Source organism: Eptesicus fuscus, chromosome 9 (genome assembly GCF_027574615.1).
Source record: "Eptesicus fuscus isolate TK198812 chromosome 9, DD_ASM_mEF_20220401, whole genome shotgun sequence".
Taxonomy (NCBI): Eukaryota; Metazoa; Chordata; class Mammalia; order Chiroptera; family Vespertilionidae; genus Eptesicus; species Eptesicus fuscus.
In genome coordinates, this window is record NC_072481.1 from 62,730,642 (window position 1) to 62,748,005 (window position 17,364).

Genomic DNA, 17,364 nt, shown 5'->3' on the forward strand with positions numbered 1-17,364 from the left:
TGATCAAGATATTTTTATCTTTAGCTAAAAATGCCTGATAATTGCTTGGAAGATGGAAAGCAATCATTTGTCCAAGGTAAACCACCCTAATTATTATTTTCTACTTACATATTAGAGTGAGGAATCTACATGCAGTTCTATAAAGAATGTAGAAATCTGATAAATAGAATGGCCTGAATGCCAAACAGTACTGTATTTTTATAAATATATTTTTATTGATTTCAGAGAGGAAGGAAGAGGAAGAGATAGAAACATCAGTCATGAGAGGGAATCATTGATTGGCTGTGTCCTACACGCCCCACACTGAGGATTAAGCCCACAATCCAGGCATGTGCCCTGACTGGGAATTGAACCATGACCTCCTGGTTCATAGGTCAACACTCAAACACTGAGCCATGCCGGCCCCGGGCCAAGCAGTACTATATTTTTTAAATTAAGTTTAAGTCTACTAATTAAGGTAAATACATTTTAGGAGGAATTTTAATGAACTTTTTACTTCTTGCCTCTATCCCTCCTGCCCAAAAAACTCACAAAACAAAACAACTACCAATTTGGTTCAAAGTAGCTTTAGAGAAACTTAATAAGCTTAAAACAAAAATCTCAAAACTGAATTTTTCCAGCATTATATATATATTTTTTCCTTACAAATTGTAGGACATAATTTTGTTTAACAACTTATACATCTTAATTCTATTACTGTAGGTTTTGGACCAATTCTTGCAATCGGAATGCTAACAGAAAGCTTTGGTGTCATAATTATATATCTCATCTTAGCAATTTATCATTTCAGTGTGCAGAGATTGTCTCTAGATAATGAAGAGCCATGATTGCATTATAACAATTGTTTGAAGGAGAGTTGTAATAATTTTGAAACTAAGCCAGGTTGGAAATACTGACTTCAAGAACACTTTCAGCCCTAGCCCGTTTGGCTCAGTGGGTAGAGCATCGGCCCGCGGACGGAAGGGTCCCGGGTTCGATTCTGTACAAGGACAAGTACCTGACCAGACCCTGGTGGGGGCTCATGCAGGAGGAAACCAATCCATGTGTTTCTCTCACATCAATCCGTCTTTCTCTCTCTCTAAAAATCAATGGAAAAATATCCTCAGGGGAGGATTTAAAAACAACACTGTCAAGGATCCTACCAAATAAGAGATTTAGGATCTTAAGAAAGAACTATGTATAGCAAAAACAAATTGATTACAAACGCAGAATAGGAATTTGACTCATCTAGATGAAAAACAAGCTTACTTTTTTGGCAGTTAATCCGTGTCACAATAAGATCATTGTCATGCATGACATAAAGGCCTTACTTATATTTTACGAGAACTTTCAGGTCTTGGTTGCTATATACACTCTGCAAAGTGAATATTCTCATTAGGTATTAAGGGCCTCTGAAACTATAAGCTCTGAGGACTTAATGACTACTTACAACCGGCGTCGTGGTTAATAATTTTAAACCTTTGAGGCTCTCATACAAGCCCGAGTTCTGATTCTTTTAATTAAGTCTTTCAAGTTTCTCTCTCTGTATTACTAACCAAAAACTATTCTCAATTTACAGTTTTGTAAAAGTTTGTTGGCAATATTTTAAAAACATTTTTAAAATAATTTTATACATGTAATTTATATATTACAGAAATATTCACCTTTCTCCATCGGAATGTCAGTTTCTATTACATACATTGCTAACTGTTTTTCAGTCTGTTCTTTCTCCCAAGTAAAGAATGCACATGCACCCCTGAGAGGGGAAAACCAAGTAAATTCCATTAAAGTATCTATGCATTAAAAAAAAAAAAAAGCCATGCTTAATTTACCTGGTTCACTGCGAAGATGATCTGACTGTATACATCACTCTGTGTGTAAACTGCATACGTGTCATCCGCTTGGTCCACATATTCTTTTAGGAAGAGGTGTTTGAATGCTATCGTGTTATCTTCCTTGAAAGCTACCACCATCTGGTTACTTAGCCCAAAATAGACCAGCTTAAGGGGAAAAAAGGAAAAAGTTAGAGGATAAAAAAGCATCAAAATAAAGGTCTCCATATAATGATTAATTTATCTAGTCAAGATTCAGTGTCTAATTAATCCTGAATAGGTTCCATGGAAATTAATCTTTGGTAGCTATGAATCAGTTTGTCCTTAAAGATAAGGTAGCTTTCTAGTTCTAAGGTAAAAGGAAGTGGTTTTGCATCTTTTCAACTTTTTTTTCAATGTCTGATCTCATTTATGGCATTGCTCCCATCAAAAGCTTCAGGAGTTCAGGTAAGTCCTTCAGGAGTTCTTCAGCTGTAGAGCAGCAAGGTCACTTTTTGGCTACAAAATCGGGAGGTTCACTTAAAGAAAGAATGATAGAAACCCTGAAGTATGTGCAGAACTTGGGCAAAGGACGTTTGAGGAGCTAAGCAGGTAGCCCAGAATTTAGCACTTTGGAAGGACATAATTCAAGCAGAGGAACAACGAGAAAAAATATTAGCAAAAGAAATGGTACAGGGGCCTGAACAGCAAGTAGAAGAGTGTGATACTGAATTCTGTAGGACATCAAGAAGGTCATGGAGAAGGTATATCATATAATGTAAGAAATACCTTAAATAAGTCTAAGTCCTACAATCAAACTATATTTCTAGGTCTAATTACCAAAACTGTGACAATAAGACCCAATATAAAAATATCCTTTCAACTTATCTCTAAGTTAAAGTATATTAATATAACATATCCTTAATGTTCATGCAGGATTGACCCACATGAAACCAGGTGTTCACACGCAAAAAAAAAAAAAAAAGGTTGTTTTCCTGAACTGATGTCATGGTAACATAAAGTCTGTCAATCATATCCAAAACCTTACTTTACTCCAAGTCTCTTTCACCTTCTCTTCCCTCCAAAACCACCTCAATCTATCTCTATTTCATACACCACACATACACACACACACACACACACACACACACACACACACATGCACGCGTAATAAAGGCCTTACTTATTTTTTAAGTAAACTTTCTAAAGTATGTGCACATAGTTTAGAACATACATTCTGACTTCGATCCCAGAATGAAGCAGGTTGTATTGTAGATGGAAAAGGGAGGAACACTGAGCACCCATGTGCCATTACTCTATTCCAGCAACTTTCCTCACTCTAATCCCACAGTATAGTTCCTAATGTACCTATTTTACAAGATGCGTACATACAGGCTCAGAGGAGCTAAATAATTTTTCCAAGTCCCATTACCCAAAAGTGTATAGTTAAAATTGGAGCCATCTAACAGACTAAATCCAAGCTGCACAACCCAGGTTCTGATCAGGAAAAATAGAGTAGACAAGGCTTTTCCCCTTCCTTCTCCCTTTGTAAATGTATGCCCTATACCCTACACATGTCATCTCTCTCCACCTAACTCAACCCCATCACTGAAGAGCCTCTTTCAGCACAAAGTCCTACTTAAATCCCAAAGAGATGACAGTTTGATATTCAAGGGATTTCACATCTTTTGAAGCTGATGACCAAAAAGCCTCCAGAGAATTTGCAAACACATTCTTCAAATACATGAGGACCTCCCATGTCCCAGTACTGAGCTAGGTACTGAGGATACAATGAGAAGGCAACAGTCCTTGTCCTTACTGGCCTAGAGGCAGACAGGAGGCTGAGGCAGAAGTGCTATAATTCAGAGACTGAGCCAGGAAGTGGGGAAGAGAAAACCTTTAGTAAGGTGCCTTTCATTGTACACATCTTTCTTTTGTTACCGAGACACAATATCTCCAACTTAACAGAAATACCACCTTCTTTTCCCTGAAGAGGGAATCTGTTACCAAGTCACCCTTATTGATCAATTACAAAGTTGTCTTTATGTAACATTTGCTTGATTGCTCAGATATAAATTAAGGAAACATCTCAATTGAGAAACCTCAGTTCCTTTCAAAAGCTTACCTAAACACCTTTCACAAGTTTATTACTAACGAGCCTAACATTTTAAACCATTGGTCAATTTTTCTCTTGACCTCTCTAGGAAACACAGGAAGGTTAGATAAGCTTCCTAAAAGATTAAGGAATAATTAAGATCATAAATCTTAGAGGGAATAAATCTGAGTTTGAATTTCAGTTCTGCTCTTTGTTTCCTGTCTATGATAGGCTATTTTACCTCACTAAGCCTCAGTGTTCTAGTCTGTGAAGTGGGAACACCACTCTCTCTGATTTGTTTTAAGAACTGAACATGATGATGCCTATACAATGTTTAGCCCAAAACACAGCACTTTCAAGTAGAAAGTATTTATGTTCAACCATTTACTTTTAAAGAGAAATCGTTACTCTCACCAATGGAAAAACATATGCAAGAATTCTACCAACTTCATATGATTGTAGAAATCCCCTTAGCTTCTAACAATCTTAAGCATTTGTTCCCAATAACCAGTTAACATTAGTGACTTCAGGGTTTAAAATATTTTTCTCCTTGAATATGAGTTGTTTATTTAGTTACAGGTTGTTGGGATTTTTTGTTTGTTTGTTTTTGTTGTTGTTTTTCACCAAAAAGAGAAAGTACTAATAAAACATCTCTTTCCCCTATTAAAATCTACTTTTATTTTTGCCTATTTGCTTTTAATGAAAGATAATTGCTCTCAGCAGCAGAAAAACATTTCTACACAAGAGTAAATCACAAGTATAAAGAATCACAAAATTTTATTTCCCCCCAAAAAATGTTAAGAAAGACCAAGGAAATGAGATTCTTAACATCTCCTAAAATGAAGTGTCATATTTCACTCACTACCTATGCTACTCCTTTTTAGTTAACTCCGATTCTTCCACTGCAGGACTCCCATGATCACAAAGAATCCAAGTTACTTGCCTTACAGAAACCCTTGAAGTGTCTGAAGAGAAATTCCCAGGAAACTAACTAGGAAGGAAAAGGCTCTTCTGATTGGACAACAGCTAGCTCCAAGGCGGATTCAGAAACCTCTCCACTGGAAGCCAAATATTAAAATTTTCTTTTCCTGAAAACTAATCGGATTATGTGGCTGAAATGATAACTTTAGGAAAGATGAAAAGGAAAAAGGTAAGAAAAAAACCCAAAGTCTTGTTTCATAAATATTTAAGAGAGAAGGGTTTAAGATTTCATGTTTCCTTATTTATTGTTCCCCATTATGCATGCAGTTCAAAGTTATAAAAACCACTGGCTGGTTTGACTCAGTGGATAGAGTGTTGGCCTGAGGACTGAGAGGTCCCGGGTTCGATTCCGATCAAGAGTGCATGTCTGGGTTTCAGGCTCAATCCCCGAGGGGACAGGTGGTGGGGGGGGGGGGGGGGGGGGGGGGGGGAGGGCAGGGGCAGAGAGAATGCATGAGGCAGCTGATCAATGATTCTCATCATTGATGTTTCGCTCTCTCTTTTCCTTTCTGAATCAATAAAAATATATTTAAAAATAACAAAAAACCACTAGCCATGGGCCTCTTTGTTATTAAAAGAGGCTTTTAACAAACCTGACCTGAGGTGCTCACCTGGATAGTCACCATTGCAAGTTTTATAATTTGTATGACAAGTTTCCATGGTTTTCTGCCTCGAGCCCAGAATTTCTCACAAGGATTCATGAAAAAAAATTTCAGTTTTCGCCTCATCTGGTCTTCTAGTAGAAGCTCCTCGGAGGGAGATGTATTCTGGTTAAACGTGCAGCCATTTTCCTCCTGTTGAGAGCTACAGCTATTTGTAACGACCTCAGGATTTGCCATCTCTAGAGGGAAAAAAACAAACAAAACTGTTTCCATTCTGTAAGTAAAGACACAAGTTTATGTTCTTTGCTATTGCAGGTTAGTTGAAGGAGTCTCAACAGAAGATCTGGTTTCAGATAAGCACCATGGTTGTAAACTGCACTTTATTTTTTTTTTAAATTTCTTTATTGATTAAGGTGTCACATATTTGTCTTCATCCCCCCATTCCCATCCCACACCCCTCCCCACGGATGCCCCCACCCCCCTGTTGAACTTAACCGTTGGATAGGCTCATATGCATGCACACAAGTCCTTTGGTTGATCTCTCCCCCCTCCTCCCAACCTCCCCTATCCTCCCTCTGAGGCCCGATAGTCCGATCGATGCCTCCTTGTTTCTGGTTCTGTTCTTGTTCCTCAGTCTATGTTGTTCATCATTTCCCCTAGATGAGCGAGATCATATGTCACTAGATATATACTTATAAGAACTGAATGTGAGACGAGCAATAATAGTTATGCTGACAGGCAAATGAATCAGTCTGTAGTGAGTTTCTTTCTGGACCAACAGTTCTTTTGAGACCCAATTTCAATGTCCACCAGTTCCTTATGTGTACATGTCAGCACTGACCCCTCAGCTCTGGATGGTGGACAAATGGTGGTAACGGAGGTCCGACTCCCTCTGGTTTGGTCTCGGCCGGACCCAGGGGCACGGCTTCACCCAGACTAAGGGGAACGTGGCCTCACCCAGGACCAAGGGGCGCGTGGCCTCACCCGGGCCCTGGACCCAGCCTCACCCGGATGGATCCAGGGGCACACGGCCTCACCCGGACCCAGGATCCGGCTTCACCCGTACCCAGGGGCGCAAGGCCTCACCCGTACCCAGGGGCACATGGCCTCACCCGGGCCCAGGGACCCAGCCTCATCTGGGTCCAGTGGCGCGTGGCCTCACCCGGGCCCAGGGACCCAGCCACACCCGGGTCCAGGGGCGCGTGGCCTCACCCGGGCCCAGGGGCGCGTGGCCTCTCCCAGACCCAGGGGCGCGTGGCCTCACCCTGGACCTAGGTGCGCGAGGCCTCACCCGGATCCAGGGGCACATGGCCTCACCCGGACCCAGGGGCGCGTGGCCTCTCCCAGACCCAGGGGCGCGTGGCCTCACCCGGACCTAGGTGCGCAAGGCCTCACCTGGATCCAGGGACACATGGCCTCACCCGGACCCGGGGGCGTGTGGCCTCTCCCAGACCCAGGGGCACGTGGCCTCACCCGGGCCTAGGTGCGCGAGGCCTCACCTGGATCCAGGGACACATGGCCTCACCCGGACCCAGGGACGCATGGCCTCTCCCAGACCCAGGGGCGCGAGGCCTCACCCAGACCCGGGACCCAGCCTCACCTGGATCCAGGGACACATGGCCTCACCCGGACCCAGGGGCGCGATAAACTGCACTTTAGATGTTTCCAGACACAATTAGAATGTTACATGTCATTTTTCTTTTTTTTTTCCCATTATTAAATGATTTTTTTTTTTACTCAGTTAAATTTACAAAATTCAGGGACTACATTTAGAAAAACGTTATATGTACTTGCACATATATGGTATGTATAGGCTTTCTGTCTTGTTCAGTGGCAGATATAGAGGATGGATTGTGAGCTGAAAGCCCAGGTCAGGGCTTCAGAGGGTAGATGGACCTTGAAATTATATGCAAACATTTTTTTATATATGTGGATATGGCCACTTTTCTTCTGGAGAGACTTAAAGAGTTATCAGATTATCAAAATAGTTTCAAACCACTGAGATCTTTTTGGTTTTTAATCCTGGTTCTACAACTTGACACTTTTGTGACATGAGCCTCTCTGAGCCTCAGTTTTCCCTTCTGCAAAATGAGAACAGGAGGTGCTGTCATATGACTGTATTGAGCCTTACAAGTAAAAATGCAACCAAAGCCCTTGCATAGGGCCTCACACTAAGCAAGCAGCCTTCCTCTCCCCACAGCCCCAGCAGTTTCCTAACACTGCCCACGAGGTTCTTAGTGGCCCTGGGAGCCTCAGGGGACTTGACTGTCCTACAACAGGGAACACAGAAGCTCAATTTAAGTCCAAATCCCAGTCAGCCATGTCACTTGCATTTGCTTTTTATTGGAGGCTTGATATTTCTGTAGCACATTTTACTTTTCAGAGTACTTCATAGCTATTATTTCGTTTGTCCCTTTGAAAAGGATAGGGCTGGTTTTACTGTCTTTATACTCAGCTTTTCCAAAGTGACCAAGAAATCACTCCAGAAGCTGGGACCTATCTTGGACTTTTCCCTCAGACTAATATGGATATTCTGGAAACCTGTTCAAAATAAAATACCCCAAACCACCAGGGAGAGTCCTTCCATATGAAAGGATGGCTCTGTTTGATGTTTTTCCAATAACTTGTACTCAGAAATCAAAGGGGAATCCAAACTATACATATTAATACAATATGTGACAAGTCACTGTTTAGGCACCACACTATTTTTCAAGCCTGGAATCCCATTTTTGGTTCTGATTCAGACATTCGTAGCAAACACAGCATCTCCAAACAATAGATATTTGCTATAAAAACTAGGCATGGGATACGTTTTTTAAACTCTTAAAATATATATAATAAGGGTATTGCTGAATCAATAACATAAAATATATTTATAATAGCATACAAACCCCTTCAAAATGAAATAATTATGATAGGACTCATTAAAGTGTGGCTTGTGTGTATGTTAAAATGCCTTTCAAAGTATGAGTACATAGCTCTTGGGTAAAGACATAGAGGAGAGAAAAAGTTTACCAATACCTTAGGATTTTCACTCAAGAACACGTTATTTTTTTCTTCAAAAAAGGAATGATACTTTTAATCAGCATTTTAAAAGACTTTACTTATTATGGGGCTTAAAATGAAGATGATTTTATGTTGCTCAAAACTCATATGAACACCAACATAATGAAGCTCTTAATAATAAACCATGTTGGTGAATTACAGATTTGCGGTCACATTAAGCCCTTTCTATTTTGATATAGGGAAAATTAAACTTTAAACAAACTAGCCACAGGCCATGTAACAGTAACCCATAGGAACTAAAGAGAAAATGAGCCAACCCCAATTAATTTATTCAGCACATCGCACCTACTTGTCCGGGGAACCAGATATTACATGTACAAGGACTGACCGCTAAACTTGCTGCAAACGTTAGCTTTGCCGCATCCCAGATGCCAGATGCCCTTCTGAGCAGGGTGCGCTGTGAAAACTGCAACCCGCCCAGACCCCTAGCCGCCGCCGAAGGAGGGCGAGCCGCAGCCCTGCTCCGCCCCGCCCCAGAGCGCCCAGCGGGAGGCGGGGCGGGCGGAGCTGCGGGTCCCGAGGGTGGTTATCTCGAGGTATTATTGGAAGCTACAAACTAACACAGAGAGGTTATTTATTTAGGGCGATGAAAGACTTAACTGGCTCGAGCTGCAGACAATTAGAGAGAACTGGGGAATGTGTGCAAATAGCAAAAGCCTCACAGTTGGTGACCAAGTAACGCAACCTCACTTCTTCGGAAGCGCGTTGTCACTTCATCAGACACAAAACGTCGGTCTCTTTCCCGTCCTTTTTCTTTCTTCATCTTTTTATCTTTTCTCGACGAGCGCTCGGGCTGACTTTATTGGGCTGGTACTTCGTTCCGGGAAGGGCGTGAAGGCCACAGCGATCATCCGAGAGCTGAGCCCGCAGCAGCCGCGCCTTCCCCGGGCCATGCGCCCTGAGCCCCTTGGACGCCCCGAGCCCGGCTGGACGCTGCTTTCGCCCAGCGCAGGGACCCCGGCTTTGCGCCCCCGCCCCCCAATTTTGGTCCACCCCCACGCCTCTAACAAAGGGATATCCCAGTGAAAAGAGGCTGGCTGTGCACCGTCCAGACCATCTCTGAGCGGCCGCACGCAGACCGCCACCCCCTCCCCAGGCCTTCTTCGGCCACAGGCATCCTCAGGTGGCTCCCGGCTCCCGGCGTCTCCGCCCCCCGCTTCTCGGCGGGCGGGGCCTGGCTGCGGGGCGCCGGGCAGAGCCTCCAGCCCCTGCAGCCGGGTCCGGAGGACCCCGGCGAGGGGCGCGCCGACCCGACCCGCGGGACCCCCGCCCGACCCCGGCCCGCGCGCGCCCCCACTGACCTCGGCGGGGTGGCCAGGCGGGCGCTGCGCCCAGCACCTGCAGCTGGTACCCCCCTGCCACCTGCGTCTCCTCCATAGAGCCGACGTCCGGGGGCCGACCCTCCCGCTTTAAGTCCCCGGCGGCTCCGACATCGCGGTTCCTCCCTGCGCGGCGGGCGCCGTTCCCACGACACCTGATGCCTCTGGGCGGCGCTGGGCTAGACTCACCTGAGGCCCGCAGCGCAGCGAGGGGGCGCGGGGGCGGGAGCAGCGGGGCGACCCCGGGGTGCACCGTTCGCAGGCCGGCGGGGAGGCGTTGGGTCTTCAGAGCCGCCGGGGGACGCGGTGTGCCCGGCCGTCCCTCTGGAAGCCTCTGAGGCTCTGCTCAGCCGGGCAGAGCGGGCGTCGGGCCGCCAGGAGCCGCCGCCTGTGGCATCCTCCCGCCTCCCGCCGCCTGACCTCGTGCCCCTCCGCCCCGCTGCTCCGGTTCCCTTCCACGCCCTTTCTGGGGCCGTCTTTCAGGGGGGCAGGCGGGGCGAGGAGGCTGTCCGAATGCGCCCAGCCTTCTCCGGGCACCCCGCCCCTACCCCTTCACTGCTGTCTGGGTGCCAACTCGCACAACCCTCCAGGTGCTCTCTCTGATGGAGGTGAGGGGAAAGTCCTTGGGCCCTGGGCTCTTCCTCTCACTTGGCTGGGGAAGGGGAGAGGGGGCGGGGCGCGAAGCGGGGCAAAGAGCCTGCCGGGGGTGGGGGCGCAGACCTCTCTCACAGCTGTCAGTTCTGATGTCTGCATACAGGGAATCATACAGTGTAAGGCTTCTCAAGCTGAGACGGGTACCCTCTCGAGGCCTTCCAGTTCTGCAAAATCGCTGTGACGTTAATGAACTGTTGGCTAGATCCTCTAGACCCGTGGTCGGCAAACTGCGGCTCGCGAGCCACATGCGGTTCTTTGGCCCCTTGAGTGTGGCTCTTCCACAAAATACCACAGCCTGGGTGAGTCTATTTTGAAGAAGTGGCGTTAGAAGAAGTTTAAGTTTAAAAAATGTGGCTTTCAAAAGAAATTTCAATCGTTGTACTGTGGATATTTGGCTCTGTTGACTAATGAGTTTGCCGACCACTGCTAGACTGGCTGCTGGGACCGACAGTGCCCTGGACAGCTCCTAGAATAAGTGGGTCTAGAAATACTTGAGGTAGTGGCAACGATTCTTTGCTTGGTCAAACTTTAGTCAGGCTCCTAAACTTTCTCCTAGGAGCCTCTGTGCACTTCCTTGTAAAATCCGGTTTTAGCAAGAACACTGCCAAGTCAGTTTACCAGAACCCGTTCCCCCAAAAAACACCCCGCCCCCCCCCACACACCCCCCCGCAGTATTTGATTATCCTCCATATCTGATGGGGTTCCTCATCTTCCATCATCCCTCGGGCGATGTCTGCTCACCCTGGCCTGCTTTCAGTTAGTAGGTTTAGCCGGAACTTCCCTCAGCCCTGTGGTCTTCCCGTAGTAGTTTTTCACCCACTTGACCATACTGAATTTGGACTTGAGCCCCACCTCTCTCCCCCACTGTGAAATCCCATTGCAGTGGTCCCTACAACTATCTCCACAGGCCAGAATAAAGTCTGCCTTCTATTTTAAACAAGTGCTGTTGAGTATTTTTCTTCTGTAAGAGTGGACCTCGAGCCCTGCTGCGGTGGCTCAGTGGTTGAGCGTGGACCTATGAACCAGGAGGTCACGGTTGGATTCCATGCTGGGGTTGCCAGCTTGATCCCCAGTAGGGGGCATGCAGGAGGCAGCCGATCAATGATTCTCTCGCATCATTGATGTTTCGATCTCTCTCCCTGTCCCTTCCTCTCTGAAATCAATAAAAAAATATATTTTTAGGAAAGAATAGATCTCGAGCCATATTTTTTTTTCTTTATGAAATTTTTAAACTAAACCTGAGTTTACTCCTTTACTAGATCAGGAACTTTGATTACCTTGAATCACAACCACTTTGGATATATTTTGATTGATTTTTTTATTTTATTTTTTGGCCCAGGGTAAATTTTTTTTAAAAATCACTGAATTTTCATAACAGGTAATTCCCCCAAATTATATAAAGAGCTGTCAGGTCCTTTTTCAAAATCTTTTACAAATCCTAAACCAGTCTATATGGATAATTTATAAATGCAATACCTTTTCTTGAAATGAGATACAAGAATTGTATGCTGTTCATTAATCTGAATCCCACGTGCTGGGAACAAGGAGATACTCAAAAGCCTGTAATTGGCACACTCAATTCTCAAGTGCAATTTGGGAAATATAATTTAATCTCTATGCCTCCACACCATTTCCTTACAATAATAGTGAAGTCATCCTTACAATGGGAGTTTGAAGTGCTTGGTTTTTCTAGAACAATCTAAACTTTGGAGAGGTTTGCAGGTATAAATGATAACGCTAACTTAACCCTAGAATTGACTTAAGTAGACGAGTGAATAGAAAAATCCAGGCTTTGGAGTCAGATGAATGCGGGCCCAAATTCCCTTCTGTGCCACTTATTGAGTGACCTTGGGGAATTACTTAACATCTTCACCTCCCAGTCCCTTCTATGTGTAATCCATCTAATAATAGGATGTGTGCAAAGCACTCATTACTATGCCTGGCATATTTTATGTTCTTGTAAATGTTCATTTGGGGGGGGGGGGAAGGGGTGGAATCTAAATTAATGAATGAATCCACCATGTTCATGAATTGCAAGACAATATTATTAGGATACTAATTATCAGCAAGTTTATTTATAAAGTCAATCCAATATCAATCAAAATTCCAGGAAGACGTTTTGTAGAAATTGACAAGCTGATTCTAAAATTCATACGGAAATGCAAAGAAACTAGAATAACCAAACAATTTTTTAACATAAGGACAACCTTTTGGTGCTTGGGACAGCACTTCAACCAACTGAGCCACCTGGCTATGGTTCATTTACTTTTTTAACAATGAAATTATTTTGTGTTTTCAAAAAAACTATGTCATTTAGTGAATATTCAAACACTGGAAAATGCAGCAAACAGGATTGGGTAGTATTCAGATAATGTAACATTCGGATGTCCTAGCAATATCAACAGTATTCCAAAGAAATATGTTGAAATCACTAATTTTGGGAGTTATTTTGTTTGCAAACCTTGTTATTTCTTGAAATAAACTTCTTAATGTTTATTTGCATGAACTAACATGACAACAATGACAAGTAAGACTGACAACTTAGATTTTCACTGCTTCTTTAATGTACTTCTGTCATGCTTCCATAATATTGACCTTAATTTTTGACCCCACCAAGGGGTCCCAGATTGGAGAGGGTGCAGGTTGGGCTGAGGGACACGCCCCCCCCCTCCGTGCACGAATTTCGTGCACCGGGCCTCTAGTATTTTAATAACTATGTATTTTGTTAGATGGGTACTAGAATCATCAGGGCAATTGCTTTGTAAGTTATATAAACATCTAATCACTATATTGCACACCTGAAACTAATATAATATTGTTAGTCACCTGCAATTGAAAAATAAATTTTTAAAAATTTGGGCAAAGGCTGGTGTGGCTCAGTGGTTGAGCATTGACCTATGAACCAGGAGGTCATGTTTCAATTTCCTGTCAGGGCACATGCCCTTCCCCACTCAATCCCCAGTAGGGGGAGTGCAGGAGGCAGCCAATCAATGATTCTCTCTCATCATTGATGTTTCTACCTCTCCCTCTCCCTTCCTCTCTGAAATAAATAAAAATATATTTTTTAAAACTAGAGGCCCGGTGCACGAAATTCGTGCACAGAGGGGGGGGGTGTCCCTCAGCCCAACCTGCACCTTCTCCAATCTGGGACCCCTTGGTGGATGTCCGACTGCCTGTTTAGGCCCAATCCCACGGATCGGGCCTAAACAGGCAGTCCGACATCCCTTTCACAATCTAGGACTGCTGGCTCCCAACTACTCGCCTGCCTGCCTTACTGATTTCCCCTAACCGCTCTGCCTGCCAGCCTGATCACCCCCTAACACTCCCCTGCCAGCCTGATCGATGCCTAAATGCTCCCCTGCCAGCCCAATCATCCCCAAGTGCCCTCCCCTGACACCCCGGTCACCCCTAAATGCCCTCCCTTGCATATTCCCTCTTTATTAGATAGGGGTTTTTCTTTAGCATATTGGACAGTCCTAACTGGTTTGGCTCAGTGGATGGAGCATTGACCTGCAGACTCAAGGGTCCAAGGTTCGATTCCGGTCAAGGGTATGTACCTTGGCTGGGGGCACATACCCAGTGGGGAGTGTGCAGGAGGCAGCTGATCGATGTTTCTCTCTCATAGATGTTTCTAGCTCTCTATCCCTTTCCCTTCCTCTCTGTAAAAAATCAATAAAATATATATTTAAAAAAAAAACACACATTTAAGATTCCTCCATATCTGCCTGGCTGGTGAGACCCCAGGCTGCCACCTCTGGAAGGGGATCGTGCCCTGGCCAGGCTGAGACCCCAGCCCAGGATGCCATCTCAGCCTGGCCAGGGATAGCACGGTGGGGGTGCACGGCCCCAGCCCAGGCTGCCTCCGCTGGCCTGAAGATCTCGTGGTGGGGGTGCTCGGCCCTGCAGGCATGAGAACCCATCCCAGGCAGCTGCTGTGGCCAGGGGATCTTGCTGCTTGGGTGCTCGGCCCTGCAGGTCTGAGACCCCAGCCCAAGCTGTCGCCTCGGCCAAGGGATCCTGCAGCTTGGGTGCCAGGCCCTGCCTGTCTGAGACCCCATCCCAAGCTGCTGCTGGGGCCGGGGGATCGCGCGGCTTTAGTGCTCAGCCCTGACAGCCTGAGACCCCAGCCCAAGCTACCGCTGCTGGCCGGGGATCACGCTGGGCGCTGGTGCCTCCCAGCTGGACACCCTGGACTGCTGCTGCTGCTGGGCGGACTTGGGGACTCCGGCGGGGCTAAGAGGACTGGGTGCCATCTTGTGGCTATGGGCGCTGCCATTTTTGTCATGGATTGATGGTTAATTTGCATATTACTCTTTTATTAGGTAGGATGGGAGCAAAGGCTATAGAATAAGAAACCTTATCAGATAAAAAAAATGAAAACATTTAAAAAGAAAATAAACGAGCTTATATATATATAGCAACGTATATCCTGGCTGTTTTTGCCCAGTGATTATAGCATCAGCCCTTGAACCGAAGGGCTGTGGGTTCAACTCCTGGCCAAGGTCATATACCCCCATTAAATGTTTGATCCCAGCCCCAGAAGCAGGAGGCAACCAATTGAAGTTTCTCTCTCTCTCCCACCCCCTTCTCTCCCTCTCTTCCATTCTTTCTAAAAAATCAATGGGGAAAAAATATCCTTGGATGAGGATTAAAAAAATAATAATAATAAAGCAACATATGCCCTAATGTCCAGTCTCATAATGCTTTTGTAATCAATTTTAATAACAGAACCAACATCAAACGAAGAATGAACAAAATTTTTCCTCATCTAGAATATTTGTCATAAAACAAAGATCAAATCTATTGGATAAGGCAATTCATGTCTCATTTTGAATTGTCATTTGAAGAATAACTTTTTAAATATTACATTTTTTATTCTTAATAATTTTATAATTTATTTTGCATTAATGCTTCCTTCCTTTAGTGCTTTTTATTATGAAATGTCTATAACAGGTAGCAATAATTTTTACATGTAAATGAAATATGTAATCTTGTTTAATATATTGGTTTATAATAATAATAAACCAAGATTTCATTATTACCTTTTTTAAACAAAATGAAACTTTTGAAACTTTTGGTATAAGCCTATCACAGAAAAATAATTCATTGTTTATTATAATGGTTACTCATTATATTTCTAAAGCATGTAAAATAAAGTGCTATGAAAAAGAAAAGTATATATTATCCTCTCAGGAATTCATTTTTTTTCCTGAGTCCCAAAGGTTAATCTCTGTTGGGAATTGGAAACAGTACTACATAACCAGGGACTCCCTATAGCATTCTTGGTATCTGATGGATAGCTTTTTTTCACATTTCTATCTTCTTGCCATCTCAAAAATCCTGTGTGCTTCAGAGCAACATAACTTAGCCAAAAGTCTCAGGTAGCACAGGTATTAAATCATGTACATGTCGAACCCTAATATTTTTCCCCTGTCTTTTTACATTTGTACCAATGCATGTTCTTTTCCCTTAATTCCATTTTTATTAAAAATGCTTATTTATTCAACATATACATATTCAACAAGTATTTATTGAGGACCGCCTATATTCCAGTAAAGATATTATGTACTATTGATAGAAATAAAAATATAGTTGCAGTCTAGAAGAGAATTTAATTTTTATTTATTGATTTGAGAGAGAGAGAGGCCGATTTGTTGTTGCACTTATTTATGCATTCATTGGTTGATTCTTGCATGTGTCCTGACTGGGACACATGCAACTTTAGCTATTGGAATGATGCTCTAACCAACTGAGCTACCTGGCCAGGGCCTGCTATGAAGTTTTAAAGTATTTCAATTTCTGTACTTCTTTTGTTGCAGATAGGTAACAAATATTTCATGGACTAATGGACTAGTAATGTATATCTCCTGGCTGGTTCTGACATTCAAGTGGAAATGTCTACTAGATAGTTGAATATTCAAATCTACTTTTAATTGTCACCAAAGGGCAGAGGCAATGTGTATAAATTTACTTTGAACATAATTTAAGATTAAATCTGATTCAACAAGCATTCATTAAAATATATACTGCATTTGAGACACTATGCTGGCCTTTTTGGGACAGTGCTATGGAGAAGGGACAGATTAAGGTCTGTGGGCAATCTGAATAGGCTACTAATTTGGCATCCCTTCATACTAATATTCTTTAAAAATTTAATCGCTATATATCTAGCAGAAATAGGAAAAAACTGATTTCTGTTAACAAACATGTATTCTCTTTCTTTACATTTGAAATAATTTATTGAGCATAGTTTTTCAAACTAAACAACCTATTTGGAACACATTGAACTGTTTAAAATGTAGATATTAAAACTGGCTGAACTCAGAGATGGGAACTTTATCTTTTGGTTGAATCTCGTATTTGTACTATCACTTAGCAAAATTATTCAACACGGATTTTTTTAAAAATATATTTTTATTTATTTCAAAGAGAAAGGGAGAGGGAGAGAGAGGTAGAACATCAGTGATGAGAATCATTGATCAGCTGCCTCCTGCACGCCCCCTGCTGGGGAGTGAGCCAGCAACCCGGGCATGTGCCCTTTGAACTCGGGACCCTTCAGGCCACAGGCCGCTCTATCCACTGAACCAAACCCGCTAGGACCCCATAACCACAGAGAAAATGAACCTTGACGTTCCTTAGGGGTTTAAGTATGAGACTCATACTTAATATTTGAATTAAAATTTATACAAAAGTTACGTTGGCAAGGGGAAAAGGTAACACTTTAGGAGATAATCGAACGGGATTATCTCTCCTTCACACGGGAATCTAGGGCAGGTTTCTGGGAGGGCCCAGCTCGCTCTTGGAAGGCAAGGCAGCTGCCCTAAGGATGCTACCCGCAATCTTCACATCACCCTTCC

At 43.8% G+C, this 17,364-nt stretch overlaps 1 protein-coding gene across 2 annotated transcripts in view; it reads right to left on the bottom strand.

The window, feature by feature from the left end:
- MCOLN3 (mucolipin TRP cation channel 3) overlaps nt 1–10,283 on the bottom strand; it is a 34,734-nt gene extending 24,451 nt beyond the window's left edge. The window contains exons 1-3 of one of the 2 annotated variants that reach the window (XM_054721213.1): nt 10,043–10,283; nt 5,478–5,707; nt 1,812–1,979 (exon numbers count right to left, since the gene is read on the bottom strand). In XM_054721213.1, coding sequence (XP_054577188.1) covers nt 1,812–1,979; nt 5,478–5,705 — 396 coding nt within the window. In that variant the 5' untranslated portion in view covers nt 5,706–5,707; nt 10,043–10,283. Of the gene's footprint in view, nt 1–1,811; nt 1,980–5,477; nt 5,708–9,835; nt 9,995–10,042 lie in introns of those variants that run through there. The other variant, XM_054721212.1, reaches the window with a different exon arrangement.
- Nucleotides 10,284–17,364: the final 7,081 nt, after the last annotated feature.